The sequence below is a fragment of the Oncorhynchus gorbuscha genome, linkage group LG01 (genome assembly GCF_021184085.1).
Source record: "Oncorhynchus gorbuscha isolate QuinsamMale2020 ecotype Even-year linkage group LG01, OgorEven_v1.0, whole genome shotgun sequence".
Classification (NCBI taxonomy): domain Eukaryota; kingdom Metazoa; phylum Chordata; class Actinopteri; order Salmoniformes; family Salmonidae; genus Oncorhynchus; species Oncorhynchus gorbuscha.
This window is the reverse complement of record NC_060173.1, coordinates 38,383,388-38,401,008: the sequence shown is the minus strand read 5'-3', so window position 1 is coordinate 38,401,008 and position 17,621 is coordinate 38,383,388. Positions and strand designations below refer to the sequence as shown.

Genomic DNA, 17,621 nt, shown 5'->3' with positions numbered 1-17,621 from the left:
GAATATCAATTCAATTCAATTCAATTCAAGGGGCTTTATTGTCATGGGAAACATATGTTAACATTGCCAAAGCAAGTGAAGAGATAATGTACAAAAGTGAAATAAACAATACAAATGAACAGTAAACATTACACTCACAGAAGTTCCAAACGAATAAAGACATTTCAAATGTCATATTGTGTCTATATACAGTGTTGTAACGATGAGCAAATGGTTAAAGTACAAAAGGGAAAATAAATAAACATAAATATGGGTTGTATTTACAATGGTGTTTGTTCTTCACTAGTTGCACTTTTCTTGTGGCAACAGGTCACAAATCTTGCTGCTGTGATGGTACACTGTGGTATTTCATCCAATAGATATGGGAGTTTATCAAAATTGGATTTGTTTTCGAATTCTTGGTGGATCTGTGTAATCTGAAGGATATGTGTCTCTAATATGGTCATACATTTGGCAGGAGGTTAGGAGTCTCTCTCTCTCTCTCTCTCTCTCTCTCTCTCTCTCTCTCTCTCTCTCTCTCTCTCTCTCTCTCTCTCTCTCTCTCTCTCTCTCTCTCTCTCTCTCTCTCTCTCTCTCTCTCTCATCAGGAGGTCACAACTCTGTGGGAAGCCATCTCTGCCTCAGCGTGGCCCACATTCTCACAGGCTCATATCAAACAGGACAATATAAAAGCATAAGTAAGGACTTCTCCTCAGGGAGGTGAGTGCGGGATTGTGTTTTGTGATGGTGATTTTCCCTGGGAGGGAAGGCATAATACTTCTGACAACAGGGCTGAAATCCAGTGCTGTCTGTCTAGGCCAGATCACTGGGGACAAACCAGGAGACAGTGTGAGGAAAATGACACCAGGCTTTGAAATGAGAAGATAACTGCTTGGGTCTCACACTGAGTTGTATAAGGGTGGCAGGTAGCCTGGCGGGTAGGAGCGTTAAGCCAGTGAAAGGTTGCTGGATCAAATCCCAGAGCTGACAAAGCAAATATCTGTCATTCTGCTCCTGAGCAAGGCAGTTAACCCACTGTTCCCCGGGCGCCGTTGACCTGGATGTTGATTAAGGCAGCCCCCCCGCACCACTCCGATTCAGAGGGGTTGGGTTAAATGCGGAAGACACATTTCAGTTTAATGGATTCAGTTGTACAACTGACTAGGTATCACCCTTTCCCTTTCCCGCACTGACCAATACACTGCATACTGTACTGCCCATCACATATCAAGACAAAGGCTGTACTGCCCATCATTAACCAAGACAAACGCTGTACTGCCCATCCTATACCAAGACAAAGGCTGTACTGCCCATCATTAACCAAGACAAAGGCTGTACTGCCCATCATTAACCAAGACAAAGGCTGTACTGCCCATCATTAACCAAGACAAACGCTGTACTGCCCATCCTATACCAAGACAAATGCTGTACTGCCCATCATTAACCAAGACAAAGGCTGTACTGCCCATCATTAACCAAGAAAAAGGCTGTACTGCCCATCCTATACCAAGACAAAGGCTGTACTGCCCATCCTATACCAAGACAAAGGCTGTACTGCCCATCATTAACCAAGACAAAGGCTGTACTGCCCATCATTAACCAAGACAAAGGCTGTACTGCCCATCATTAACCAAGACAAAGGCTGTACTGCCCATCATTAACCAAGACAAAGGCTGTACTGCCCATCATTAACCAAGACAAAGGCTGTACTGCCCATCCTATACCAAGACAAAGGCTGTACTGCCCATCATTAACCAAGACAAAGGCTGTACTGCCCATCCTATACCAAGACAAAGGCTGTACTGCCCATCCTATACCAAGACAAAGGCTGTACTGCCCATCATTAACCAAGACAAAGAGGAAGAAACTGGAATAAGAAGATGATGGGATAAACATGGAAAGAACAGCAGATGGGGAGGAGAGAAGGAAGGAGGGAGGTGGAGATGAGGGAGGAGAAGGGTGGGAGGAGGAGAGGAGAGAAGGTGGGAGGAGGAGAGAGGGTAGGAGGAGGAAAGAAGGAGAGAGAGTAGGAGAGAGGACGAGATGAGGGAGGAGAAGAAAGGGTGGGAGAAGAAGAGGAGGAGAGAAGAAGAGAAGAGAGAGGGTAGGAGGAGGAGATGAGGGAGGAGAAGATGAGGGAGGAGAGAAGGAGGGAGGACGAGAGAGGAGGAGAGTAGGAGAAAGGGTGTGAGGAGGAGAGAAGGAGAGAGGAGTTGACGAGGGAGGAGAAGGGTGGGAGGAGGAGAGGAGAAGAGAGGGTGAGAAGCGGAGAGAAGGAGGAGAAAGGGAAGGAGAGAGGGTGGGAGGAGGAAAGAAGGAGAGAGGAGGAGATGAGGGGGGAGAGAAGGAGGGAGGAGGAGAGGAGGAGGGAGATGGCTAGAATGATGGATAGGGATGAAGAGAACAGAGAAGAACAGAAAAAGAAAGAGATTGAGGGAGAGACGCCAAATAGTGGCGTTTGCTACTAGAAATAGCCAAGATAATAAATAACAGCAATAGCTACAGAGTCCTGGCTGAGAGATACATGACTGCTGCAGCTGCTGCCAGTCCACCACCACATAGACTGACAGAGAACCACACTGCTGAGCATTCACACACTTTCTCAGACAGAGGGTTTAACACATATAAGGATGTACACGCACAGAACGGAATTTCAGCACACAGTGCTATTCATTACTGAGCATTCCCACACTGACTCAGAAGGTTTCACACACGCGCGCGCAAGTACTTGCAATGCCTTATGTAAGGAAGCATGTCGTTTTACTTCACACACACATCCCTCTGTTTGCTTGCTGTTGTATTTGTACTGTTGCCAGTAGCTTCGATCTGTATTGTCAGTTTTGTCTTCCATTGTTTTTTGTTGTTGTGCTTTTGTAAACCCAGCCACCGTCCCACTGGAGGCCTTTTGCCTCTTGCCAGTGCATCATTGTAAATAATAATTTGTTCTTAATTGACTAGCCTGGTTTAAAAAAAAAAATTAAACATGCACAAACGACGCACACATATACATAAGTATGCACACAAGTCCTCCCACAAGATACCAGATGATCACACACATACACATAAGTATGCACACAGTCCTCCCACAATATACCAGATACTCACACACATACTGCATTGTGACAAGGATTGATGGAGGACAGTAGAAGAATGTAAGATCACATACATAGGGTAGCTCTCCCACACACACACTCATTCAATGTCCCACACATATCTACACACCCCTTTACACACACTGTCCTCTAAAACGCACATACATGTAGGTACGAACCAATACTCAATCTTCTTGCAGAATCTCTCTCTCTCTCACACACACACACACACACACACACACACACACACACACACACACACACACACACACACACACACACACACACACACACACACACACACACACACACACACACACACACACACACACACACACACACACACACACACACACACACACACAGTCTCTCTTCAGTGAGTGAGCAGAGTGAGAAAAGTGAATTCCCCAGAGACCGTTGGAGCAGGAATGTTCTGGCATGCAGCAGTGGCTCTGCTCCTCCATTGTGTGTCTGACTGTTTGAGCGTGAGTAAGGACAGACTCCACACAGCCCCAGTCCCACCACACACACTGCTCTGCTCTATTGCTCTCCTCTTAGCCACAGGGGCTAGCTTTTCATAAAGGCTGATGTTACCTCTTCTCCCTGAAATACTGGCAGTTCAATGGTGGAAGGAGAAAAGTCAAGCAAGACGTATTAGCTGTAGATCAGATAAAACCAACCAGTCACAAGACATGGCCTTTAGTGGAGATTCATATGACAGGCTGACTGTGGATGGGCCCTTGGTATTAGTAGGTCAGCTGTGGCTGACTGATGATAGACACGCAATAGTCAATACCATTACTGAAATCTATAAGACCCTGGATAGGATGACTAGATAGCATCAGAACACCATTTCAGTGTACAGTGCTATTGGAATAGAAAATAACTGAATGATGAACAGTTGCTATGTGTGGTCCATTGACACCTGATGATGGTATATTTAGGGAAAAAGAGACATGTGGCAGTTTACATATGTATGCTTAAATGTTTATTCATATTTCTACCTGCAGCTGTTTATAGCATAAATATGATAATATCTCCTGAGCTGTCAGTTGTAAACAAATTGATGTGTCAGCTGACTGCTGGATTAAAATACTTCCTCAGTCAGTGTGTGCGTGTGTGTGTGCGTGTGCGTGTGCGTGCGCGATTACAAAAAACATGTTGACTCACCTTACTTGTAGAGAAACTCCAATGCTATCCTGTTCTCTTTCATGTCGCCCGAACTGTCTATGACTCTGTCATACAGTAGACTACATGCTTTCAGTTGTTGTTCTCTTGGCTAAAATGCTTGCTCACTAGCCTAACTTCCTTTCATGGGCAATGATGAGCCAGCTAGTTAACATTAGCCTTCTACATCTAGCTAAATATTGAACTACAGGCCAGGGGCACAATGTATGAATTTATGGTTGGATCAGAATCACCGTTATAATCATATAATCATTGTCCAGTAACAAGAATTAAGTAAACCACAATTCCAAATCAAATCCTTATCTCCATCCATGGCTAATTGAGGAAAGGGACAATTTAAACTAACAGGCTTCCCTTGATATTTTCTTTGGTACTCCAGGACCATACATTCAGCCTTTTGTGAAGTTGGGGAAATGATGAAACACAGACAGACAAAAAAAAAGTTTTTGGTCAGTTTTTGGGGAAGCCTGGCTTCCCTTGGAAGAGAGGTTGTGTCTGAGTGTGTGTGTGACTGTGTGTGCGTGTTTGAATGCCTGTGTGGATATGTACATGCATGTGTGTGTGTTGGAATTACAAATAGGCTACATCAACTGGTTGATGTTAGCTGGTTGCACTGTTGTAGTACATTGTATTCTATGCATTTTGGATGACTTATAAGCAACCTCACCTCCTGTGTAATAATACATTTGCTGTGAGTTATGTGTACCTATCTAGTAGAATAGAGATTTACATGCGATAGACACAAAGAAGGAAGGGAGGCTGATGGCTAAATGTTGCCCATACAAATAGCCAGAGCCTGATAGGCGTTATGGAAATGCACCAATTATGAATATGTATGTGGAGCATCATCTATGACAAGCGTCAAATGTCAGGCTTCTGAGAGGGAGATATGAGGGCTGTCGATAGAGCCCCGGCAGACATCCCATTTAACCCCCTTGTGTCCTACATTGCATGGCTGCTGGCAAGGAGGGAGGGAGTGAGGGGCGAGAGAGACTGCAGCTGAGCGGAGATGTGCCCTTGGGGAAACTGAGCTCATATTAAAGATAAGAATACTCTGTACTCCGGTAGAGGTGCTACATTCTCAATAGGCCACATCAATTCATGGCATGTTATGAATGCCTGTACATACGGCTGCATGCATTCATGTATATAAGTTTGCAGACGACACAACAGTGGTAGGCCTGATCACCGATAACAGCGAGACAGCCTATATGGAGCAAGACTAAGGAGATGATTGTGGACTACAGGAAAAGGAGCACCGAGCACGTCGCCATTCTCATCGACGGGGCTGTAGTGGAGCAGGTTGAGAGCTTCAAATTCCTTGGTGTCCACATCAACAACAAACTAGATTGGTCCAAACACACCAAGACATGAAGAGGGCCCGACAAAGCCTATTCCCCCTCAGGAAACTAAAAATATTTGGCATGGGCCCGGAGATCCTCAAAAGGTTCTACAGCTGCAACATCGAGAGCAAAGTGACTGTGCATCACATTGCCTGGTACGGCAATTGCTTGGCCTCCGACCGCAAGGCACTTCAGAGGGTAGTGCGTACGGCCCAGTACATCACTGGGGCAAAGCTGCCTGCCATCCAGGACCTCTACACCAGGCGGTGTCAGAGGAAGGCCCTAAAAATTGTCAAAACCCCAGCCACCCCAGTCATAAACTGTTCTCTCTACTCCCGCATGGCAAGCGGTACCAGGTCTAGGCCAAAATGCTTCTCAACAGTTTTTACCCCCAAGCCATAAGACTCCTGAGCAGGTAACCACTGGTTACCCGGACTATTTGCATTGTGTGTGTGTGTCCCCCCCCCCCGAACCCCTCTTTTACGCTGCTGCTATTCTCTGTTTATCTTATATGCTTATTCACTTTAACTATACATTCATGTACATACTAACTCAATTGAGCCGACCAACCAGTGCTCGCGCACATTGGCTAACTGGGCTATTTGCATTGTGTCCTGCCACCCACCACCCCCTCTTTTTTTACGCTTCTGCTACTCTCTGTTCATCATATATGCACAGTCACTTTAACGATACCTACATGTACGTACTACCTCAATGAGCCTGGCTAACAGGTGTCTGTATAAAGCCTTGCTACTCTTTTTTTCAAATGTCTTTCTACTGTTGTTTTATTTCTTTACTTACCTACACACACACACACACACACACACACACACACACACACACACACACACACACACACACACACACACACACACACACACACACACACACACACACACACACACACACACACACACACACACACACACACACATACCTTTTTTGGCACCATTGGTTAGAGCCTGTAAGTAAGCATTTCCCTGTAAGGTTTACACCTGTTGTATTCGGCGGACGTGACAAATAAACTTTGATTTGATTTTATATCTGTCCATATGTCCTGTTGTACTGTATTCAGGACATGCATATTGCCAAAATGTTTGCATTTGCAAAAGCATGCTACACTGTAAAATATAATAGCAACCTATATACAGTATATGTAGCATGAAAATAAAACACTGGGAAAACAATGCAATTGATGCTATTATATTCTACGTATAGTAAATCAGTGGATTACAACCTGCAAATATTAAATTCATAATATCAAAGGAGGGATGACTAAAAAGCCACAGATGTGAATGGTGAATGACAGGGTGTTTAGCATCTAAGCCTTGCAGCGTTGGAACATTGGAACCCCTGCTACTAGCCAACTGGGACTTCATGTTCACCTAAGCATGCTTAACTCTATGGGCTGATCCCATCCAAACATCAGTTTAATTTCCCTCATAATATGGTTGACTGGAGGAATTAACCCATCAAATACAGCAGGAGGATACTCTCCATGGGGACTCCCAGTCTATTAGAATTCTGGCAGGCCATCGAGGGAATACACCCATCACCCAAGCAACAACATCGGATGCGTTGAAAAATCTGCATTCCCAATAAGAAGATACAGACTAAAATGTAGCCTATAGCAGATGTTATATTGACAGCTATAACATTATAATAACAATGTTACTACACTATTACCACAATAATAGTAGTGTACAAATGGAAATGAGCTGTTATACACCAGCCATCTTCCAAAACACCCCCATATCTAACTTGATTTCTATGGTAAATCTTAAATGATATCTACGCAATAGAAAAGTGTGCAGGAATGATTTGTCCACTGGGTTAGGTGGACAGTCATACCATGGCCCTGTCTGTTTGTCTTTGATTTCCCAGTGACATGTGTGGCAGCCAGGTGAAGGGGCTCAGACTAGTTGGCATGGAGATGAGGGAGTCATTACAGTGCTGGGTTTACCGATGGTGTTTAGGAGACTCGTCATCCTGTCTGCACAGAGAACAGCAGCTGTTGCCATCAAACCCGGGCCGGGCCGCAAGGCATGGGATTTGCAATCTGGACTGTGTTTGTTGAATACAGCGCAGAGTAGCAACAGTCGCTGAGGGTAAAAACATATGTACAAACCAAACACAGTCCTACTCAAGAGTATAATACATACACTCTTATGAAAAAGAGATCTTCATATGTCCCCAAAGGAGAACCCTTTTAGTTCAAGGTAGGATCCTTTTTGGTTGCAGGTAGAGCCCTTTTGGGTTCCATGTAGAACCCTGTGTGGAAAGGGTTCTACCTGGAACCCAAAGTGCTCTACCTGGAACCAAAAATAGTTATTCAAAGGGTTCTCCTATGAGGACAGCTGAAGAACCCTTTTAGGTTCTGGATATAACCGTTTTTTCTAAAAGTGTAGCCTAATACAGTTAGTGATTCATAATGTGCTCAAACACTTAGCAAAGCAAACAAGGAAATAACGCTTGTTCATTACACATTTACATCGCTGTAATTTAATGAGGCTATAAGCATGGGTGATTTAAGCAATAAGGCACGAAGGGGTGTGGTAGGTGGCCAATATACCACGGCTAAGGGCTGTTCTTATGCCAGACGTAACACGGAGTGCCTGGATACAGCCCTTAGCCGTGGTATATTGGCAATATACCACAAACTCCCAAGGTGCCTTATTGCTATTATAAACTGGTCACCAACATAATTAGAGCAGCAAAAATAAATGTTTGTCATACCCGTGGTATTAGGTCTGTTATACCATGGCTTTTAGCCAATCAGCATGGCTCGAACCACCCAGTTCATAAAATGGTATATATCATGTCTCCAGATGATCTACAGGCAAAGATGCCTCCATATATCTCAGTGTTTAGGAGACAACCCTGTAATCAGCACATTTTACTCCTTAACCATGACAGGGAAAACATTGAGTTCTGAATTTCAAGCAGCAAGATACATAAACTTGGAATCTCTCCACAAACTGCTAGGGTTGAGATGTGTATTGCCGAAGGAATCCTCACACAGGTTAGAGCACGCTGTTTTATCTGTGTGCATAACAACACATGCCAAGCTAGATAGAACAGTGCTTACTTAGCCAAGGGGAACAGTCATATCCTGAATATCTACACACACCTACAGTACACAACCCAAATACACATCAAAGGATGGAACTGGTACCTTTTGATATGATTAGGGGTACACAATTGGGCTATTTACTGATTTGCAGGCTGTTGGATTAATGGTGCAAGGCAACAGGAAACACAACAGAAAAAGACAACAGAAAGCAAAAATGGTCTCCAGCAAAACTGCATATTCCTGATCCTATTCACATAACTTCATAATCACTACAAACATGTTGGAAGTGTCCAAGTCCAATACGTTTGACCTTAGACTCAAACTATACAGGTGGTTACATAATTGCAGTAAAGTTTCAACTTTACTTTCAAACTCAGGCTGCAACGTTGGCACTCCTACAAGTCAAATTTGACAGTTTGCCAACAGCCTGACAGCTAGCAGTGTGCGTTGGAGCTTGCACTCCTAGTGTGGACATTTTTACAAATTAGAGAAACATTGAAAATACATATCTCATATCATTATAACAGTGGTATTACAATTATACTACAAAAGTAATACACGAGACGTAGCATACTCATCACTGACACATAGCCTAGTGCATTTCAAATGCCAGAGAAGCAAAGGAAATTACACTTGGCCACATTGTATCGCTGACTATCTGTAGAAAACAAAAGTTCATGCCAAATTTAAAATCTAACCTTTAAATAAGACTTACCGGAACAGACATCTTGTGATGAGTTGTAAGAGTAGGCTATGCCTCTCCTAGGCTACTTAATAATGAATAGGTTATTTAAAACAAGCAGTGGACCAGCAGTTTCACCAGAAAAAAAAACTACTTTTCTTCAGGACTCCTTCGATGTCAGGCTTTATTCCATGCTTTTCCTTTCAAATGTATCTACGTCGGTGACAGTTCACCGTACAAGTCGAGTTTGGAATGAATGTCAGGGATATGTGGTGGGATTTTCCAAGCTAGGAGCAGCCCACCAAATGCGGCGAAGTCCACCTCATGAACGTCCAGAGTACCCGTGTCTCCAATACCGCAAACACGTTCTCCTATTGTTCTTCTATGTCACACGTTTCGTTTATCCTCCCAAGAATCCAATGTATAAAACAAATATAATAATGTTTTAAATCGCACCAGTGTCATGCAGAAGGGGGAAAATGTTGCTCAACAATCTTTGCTGCGGCCAGGTTGGGCGGCTGCGTGTATCACTGCTGCTGCTGTAGCCGTTCTAATGGAATCATCAAGTTTTATTTAAAGGGATGGTCTCATTTTTTCCACCATCAAAAAGAAGATGCAGCAATAAACTCGTTTTAAAAAATCGTGATACTACTTTAGCCTGCCCTAATTGATCCTGTTAAACTCATGTGCTTTTGCATTTGATGTTTTTTAAATCTATTGAATTCTATGCATTTATACATCAGAATAATTTCTGAGTTCCCCAAGGTTGCCCCTTAAAGGTAATGTCTACATTGTTGTCGGCTGCTGGAGTGAATTGTCCAATAGGCTACATTTATGGAAATGTACCACATCTGAAAGAGAGGTTGATGTCAAATGTATTGCAATAATTAATGTGAAGTTTAATCACTGAAACATTTAGTTATACAATAACGTGGCCTAACCTAGGCTACATGCCTAGGTGGAAGTGCAGGTGTCTTTTGAAGTGATTTTGATCACAAATCACCTTATGCAACGCTCTATGATCACCCTCTTCAAATGCATAAGCACCACGGACCCTAATTAGCACGTTCATGGTAGGAATAACAGACAGTTTGATCCATTGGGAGACACATTTATAAGCCTTTTTATAAGACATTGTAAAGGCTCAAATATGCTTATAAGAAGCTCTAAGGAATTATACCTGGATGAAGTGTTACCAAAGCCTTTAGGAGCTTCCAGTGGTTGGATAGCAGGGAGGGAAGGCATACTGACTATTTGCTCCTGCTGTTATTTGAGATTCTTGTGCCAGTGATTGTTTATAATTATCCTCCCAAAGGTGTTGGCTATTTTAAAATCAGCTTCCCCGTTTGAAAACGAAGCCCTTGGTGAGAGACAGCTACATATGCTTGGAGGTGAAGTGTGTGCCAGATACCTTACATGACCAAAAGTATGCTCATCGAACATCTCAGTCCAAAATAATAGCCATTAATATGGAATTGGTCCTCCCTTTGCTGCTAAAACCGCCTCCACTCTTCTGGGAAAGCTTTAGACTAGATGTTGGAACATTGCTCCAGGGACTTGCTTCCATTCAGCCACAAGAGCATTAGTGAGTTTGGGCACTGATGTTGGGCAATTAGGCCTGGCTCACAGTCGGCATTCCAATTCATGCCAAAGGTGTTCGATGGGGATGAGGTCAGGGCTCTGTGCGGGCCAGTCAAGTTCTTCCATAATGATCTCGACAAACCATTTCTGTATGGACCTCACTTTGTGCACAGGGGCACTGTCATGCTGAAACAGGAAAGGGCCTTCCCCAAACTGTTGCTACAAAGTTGGAAGCTCAGAATCGTCTAGAACGTAAGTTTATGCTGTAGCGTTAAGATTTCCCTTCACTGTAACTAAGGGGCCTAGCCCGAACCATGAAAAACAGCCCCAGACCATTGTTCCTCCTCCACCAAACGTGTTTTTACTGCTCCAGAGTCCAATGCCTTTGAGCTGTACACCACTCCAGCCAACGCTTGGCATTGCACATGGTGATTTTAGGCTTGTGTGTGGCTGCTCAGCCATGTAAACCCATTTCATTAATCTCCAGACAAATAGTTATTGTGCTGACGGAACTCGGTAGTGAGCGTTGCAACCGAGGACAAACGAGTTCTGTGAGCTTGTGTGGCCTACCACTTTGCAGCTGGACCGTTATTGCTCCTAGACGTTTCCACTTCACAAAAACAGCACTTACAGTTGCCAGGGGCAGCTCAAGCAGGGCAGAAATTTGACAAACAGACTTATGAATTTAAAACACAGATTCAACCACAAAAACCAGAGAGGTTTTCAAATTCCTCGCAAAGGGCACCTATTGGTAGATATGTAAGAGAAAAAAGCTGACAAAATCCTGTTGAGCATGGTGAAGTTATTAATTACACTTTGGGTAGTGTATAAATACACCCGGGGATGCGCATTTAGGGTTTAAATTGAGATTTTGTAGGTGTTTAAGTCAGGGTCAGTGTGTGGGTAAAGATTTGTGTTTGAGTTAGTGTAAGGTTTGAGGATTAAAGGTTACAGTAGGTTCTTCACACTAATAAGACTCCTTTCCATTGACAACAGCAGCAACGGTCTACAATCTATATAAATGTTGCTTCTCAGCCATCTCTCTCTTCCACATTCCCTTGGCCTTTAATCTGATCTTCATGTCTTCTTTATCCATCCTCTTCCCTTTTCCTTCAATCTGTTGTTTTGTCAAGAGGCAAGGCTCATAGTAAAGACTAAGTCAATTAGATTAAGTTTGATAAGCTTTATTGTTCTACTGGAGGAAGATATTTTGGCATCATCGTCAAGCACAGGTTGCACACAAGTATTTCAAGTTTACCTTTGTACATGATAGCAAGTTAGATGAGGCGAAGAGCAGTAAAATTAAACTGAGCAAAATAAACAGTGACAAAGTTGAGAGTTTAAAATGCATTTGAAGGGTAACAGCAAGGTTGAAGTGAGCAGTCAGCGAAGGAAGGAGACAAGCTGGGAAAATGACTTGGGGCTCACAAAGTCACTTAACCATCCAAGAGAAGTAACAGAAAACATGTGAGAAGGTGTATTTGAATAAGTATGAGGATTTCTTGCTCTCCACAGCTCTGGAGAGTGTACTGGCCTCTCTAGGAGTGTGTGTGTGTGTGGGGGATTGAATAAAGATGAGGATGACTGCTCCTCTCCTGACTCCGTGTAAGACGGCGAGAGACAGAGAGGAGAGAGAGAGTGAGGTGGTGTGTGTGTGTGTGTGTAACAGCAGTGTAGAATGGATCATGCAGGCCTCTGCAGACCTAGTTTCTGCTTTGGTGTGTGCTGGTGTTGAGGCAGCATGTAAAGAGATGTGCCAGTGATGAAGAGGAAATGTAATGCAGGAGGCACACACACCTCCACCGGGGAACCTGCTGCCTGCCTCCTACAAAGGCCTACACTGAGTATACCAAACATTAGGAACACCTTCCTAATATTGAGTTACACCCCTCCCCTTTCCTCCTCAGAACAGCCTCAATTCATGGGGGGATGGACTCCCACAGTTGTGTCAAGTTGGCTGGATGTCCTTTGGGTGGTGGACCATTCTTGATACACACAGGAAACTGTTGAGTGTGAAAAGCCCAGCGGTGTTGCAGTTCTTGACACAAACCGATGAGCCTGTCAACTACTACCATACCCTGTTCAAAAGCACTTAAATATTTTGTCTTGCCCATTCACCCTTTGAATGGCACACATACACAACCCATGTCTCAATTGTCTCAAGGCTTAAAAATCATTCTTTAACCTGTCTCCTACACTTCATCTACACTGACTGAAGTGGATTTAACAAGTGACGTCAATAAGGGATCCTAGCTTTCACCTGGATTCATCTGGTCAGTCTGTCATGGAAAGAGCAGGTGTTCTTAATATTTTGTATACTTAGTGTATATAGCATATAGAATAATCTCCATCAATTTGTTTAAAAAGTATACTCGGCCGTCGCAGACTTTATATGGGCAAATAAAACTCATAGAATAAAAAGGGAAGTTTTACATCTCCCAAAGTGTGAGGGTGGTTTTAACCTCCCAGATATGGAATTGTATCAACTCACCGCCCAGGGCTTTTACTTGAGACATAGTTTAGTGCACTAAAGAGGAACAATGGGTACATATTGAAGATGTACATGCTCATCCCCAGAATCTTTTCACATGTCTGTTTTCAAAGGATAAAGCTAAGAACATTAACAACTTCATAGTTAAGAACACTATAACAATATGGAGGAAAATTTTAAGGATTCTACAAGAACCAATATCACTCCCTAAAAACACAACCACATGGAACAGTCCTTGGATAGCTTTTCAGAATGCACCGATAAAATTGGTCCACATGGAAACCTAAAAGGTATAGAAACCGTAAATTACTTGGTAATAGGAAATACATTTATTTACATCACAGAATTAAAAAGCAATTTTGCACTGATCAATGAAAAATACTTTAAAATATAGTTCCTTAAGAAAGTATTCACACTACTTTACTTTTTCCACATTTCATTGTTACAGCCTGTATTTAAAATGAGTTAAACTGATATTTTCTGTTCCTGTCCTACACACAATACCCCATAATATCAAAGTGGATTATTTTTGTATATATATATTTTGTAACTCATTATTAAAATATGTAATGCTGAAATGTGGAGAATCAATAAGTGTACAACCCCTTTGTTAGTAGAAATTTGCTTAACAAGTCACATAATAGGTGTGCAATAATAGTTTTTCACATGATCTTTGAATGACTAACTTATTTCTGTACACCACATATAGAATTATCTGTAAGGTTTGAGACAACAACCTCAGTGGAGGATTAAAGGTTACAGTAGGTTCTTCACACTAATAAGACTCCTTTCCATTAACAACAGCAGCAACGGTCTACAATCTATATACATGTTGCTTCTCAGCCATCTCTCTCTTCCACATTCCCTTGGCCTTTAATCTGATCTTCATGTCTTCTTTATCCATCCTCTTCCCTTTTCCTTCAATCTGTTGTTTTGTCAAGAGGCAAGGCTCATAGTAAAGACTAAGTCAATTAGATTAAGTTTGATAAGCTTTATTGTTCTACTGGAGGAAGATATTTTGGCATCATCGTCAAGCACAGGTTGCACACAAGTATTTCAAGTTCACCTTCGTACATGATAGCAAGTTAGATGAGGTGAAGAGCGGTAAAATTAAACTGAGCAAAATAAACGGTGACAAAGTTGAGAGTTTAAAATGCATTTGAAGGGTAACAGCAAGGTTGAAGTGAGCAGTCAGCGAAGGAAGGAGACAAGCTGGGAAAATGACTTGGGGCTCACAAAGTCACTTAACCATCCAAGAGAAGTAACAGAAAACATGAGAGAAGGTGTATTTGAATAAGTATGAGGATTTCTTGCTCTCCACAGCTCTGGAGAGTGTACTGGCCTCTCTAGGAGTGTGTATGCATGTACAGTACCAGTTAAAAGTTTGGACACATACTCATTCAAGGGTTTTTCTTTACTATTTTCAACATTGTAGAATAATAGTGAAGACATCAAAACTATGAAATAACACAACAAAAAATTGTTAAACCAAATCTAAATATATTTTATATTTGAGATTCTTCAAAGTAGCCACCCTTTGCCTTAATGACAGTTTTGCACACTCTTGGCATTCTCTCAATCAGCTTCATGAGGTAGTCACCTGGAATGCATTTAAATTAACAGGTGTGCCTTGTTAAAAGTTATTTTGTGGAATTTCTTTCCTTCTTAATGCCAATCAGTTGTGTTTTGACAAGGTAGTGGTGGAATACAGAAGATAGCCCTATCTGGTAAAAGACCAAGTCCATATTATGGCAAGAACAGCTCAAATAAGCAAAGAGAAACGACAGTCCATCATTTCTTTTAGACATGAAGGTCAGTCAATGCGGAACATTAAGAACTTTGAACGTTTCTTCAAGTGCAGTCGCAAAAACCATCAAGCGCTATGATGAAACTGGCTCTCATGAGGACCGCCACAGGTAAGGAAGACCCAGAGTCACCTCTGCTGCGCAGAGGATAAGTTCAGAAGAGTTACTAGCCTCAGAATTTGCAGCCCAAATAAATATTGCAAGTAGGTCAAGTAACAGACACATGTCAACATCAACTGTTCAGAGGAGACTGCGTGAATCAGGCCGAATTGCTGCCGAATTGCTGAAAAGAAACCACTACCAATAAGAATAAGTGACTTGCTTTGGCCAAGAAACACAGCAATGGACATTAGACCGATGGAAATCTATCCTTTGGTCTGATGAGTCCAAATTTGAGATGTTTGGTTCCAACCGCCGTGTCTTTGTGAGACGCAGAGTAGGTGAATGGATCTCTGCATGTGTGGTTCCCACCGGGAAGCATGGAGGTGGTGTGATGATGCTTTGCTGTTGACACTGTCAGCACACTGTGTGCAATAATAGTGTTTAATTTTTGAATGACTACCTCATCTCTGTACCCCACACCCTACAAATGGTCCCTCAGTCGAGCAGTGCATTTCAAACACAAATTTTCCAATAAAAAAAATGTAAAAACAGACATTGAATATCCCTTTGAGCATGGTGAAGTTATTTATTACAATTTGGGTTGTGTATTATTACACAGTCACAGGTATCCTTCCAAACTCAGTTGCCGGAGAACAAGGAAACCGCTCAGGGATTTCACCATGAGGCCAATGGTGACTTTAAAGTAGTTAGAGTTTAATGGCTGTGATAGTTTTCTCCTGAGGATGGATCAACAACATTGCAGTTACTTCACAATACTAACCTAATTGACCGAGCGAAAAGAAGGAAGCCTGTACAAAACAAAAATATTCCAAAACAGGCATCCTGTTTGCATCAAGGTACTAACGTTATACTGCTGAAAATGTGGAAAAGCAATTTACTTTTTGTCCTGACTACAAAGAGTTATGTATGGGGCAAATCCAATAGAACACGTCAGAGTACAACTCTCCAAATTTTCATGCATAGTGTTGGCTGCATCATGTTGTGGGTATGCTTGTAATCGTTAAGGACTGGGGAGCTTTTCAGGATAAAAAAATACATGGAATGGAGCTAAATCCTAGAGGAAAACCTGGTTCAGTCTGCTTTCCACCAGATACTGGGAGATGAATTCCCCTTTCAGCAGAACAATAACCAAAAACAAGGCCAAATCTACACTTACTAAGAAGACAGTGAATATTCCCGAGTTTATGATTTGCAGTTTTGACTTAAATCTACTTCAAAATCTGTGGCGAGACCTGAAAATAGTTCAACAACCAATTTGACAGAGCTTGGAAACATTTAGAGACTTACCCAGAAAGACTCACAGCTGTAATGGCTGCCAAAGGTGCTTCTACAAAGTTTTGACTCAGGGGTGTGAATGTCACGCCCTGGTCGAAGTAATGTATGTTTGTCTTCATTTATTTGGTCAGGCCAGGGTGTGACATGGGTTATTGTGGTGCATTTTTGTCATGGGGTTTTTGTGGGGTGTCTAGCTTAGTCTATGGCTGCCTGAGGCGGTTCTCAATCAGAGTCAGGTGATTATCGTTGTCTCTGATTGGGAACCATATTTAGGCAGCCATATTCTTTGAGTATATTGTTCAACCCAATATTGTATATTGGGTGATTGTTCCTGTCTCTGTGTTAGTTGTCACCAGATAGGCTGTATAGGTTTTCACATTCCGTTTGTTGTTTTTGTATTGTTCGTGTTTTTTCTTTATTAAAGATGTATCGAACTAACCATGCTGCATTTTGGTCCGACTCTCCTTCAACGGAAGAAAGCCGTTACAGAATCACCCACCACACCCGGACCAAGCAGCGTGGTGACAGGCAGCGACAGCAGAAGCAGCGAAAGGAGGAATGGACATGGGAAGACGTTTTGGATGGCAAGGGTTGTTACACTTGGGAGGAGATACTGGCTGGAAGAGATCGCCTCCCATGGGAACAGGTGGAGGCACTTAGGAGAGCAAGGCAGCCGGAGAGAGGAGCCGACGATACGAGGGAACACGGTTGGCAAGGAAGCCCGAAAGTCAGCCCCAAAAATGTATTGTGGGGGGCTCAGGGAGAGTGTGGCAGAGTCAGGGTTCAGACCTGAGCCAACTCCCCCTATTTATCGTGAGGAGCAGCAATCACAGGACTTCTGGACTTGGGAGGAGATATTGGACGGAAAAGGACCCTGGGCACAGCCTGGCGAATATTAACGCCCCAAAGAAGAACTGGAGGCGAGGAAAGCGGAAAGTCGCTGGTATGAAGAGGCAGCACGGCGACGCGGATGGAAGCCTGAGAGTCAG

The 17,621-nt window shown here is 42.8% G+C and overlaps 1 protein-coding gene across 1 annotated transcript in view; it reads right to left on the bottom strand.

Annotated features, from left to right (window-relative positions):
- LOC124037227 (breast cancer anti-estrogen resistance protein 1-like) overlaps positions 1-9,892 on the bottom strand; it is a 114,519-nt gene extending 104,627 nt beyond the window's left edge. The window contains exon 1 of the mRNA XM_046351906.1: positions 9,391-9,892. Within this exon, the coding sequence (XP_046207862.1) occupies positions 9,391-9,402 (12 nt within the window). The 5' untranslated portion in view covers positions 9,403-9,892. The remainder of the gene's footprint in view (positions 1-9,390) is intronic.
- Positions 9,893-17,621: the final 7,729 nt, after the last annotated feature.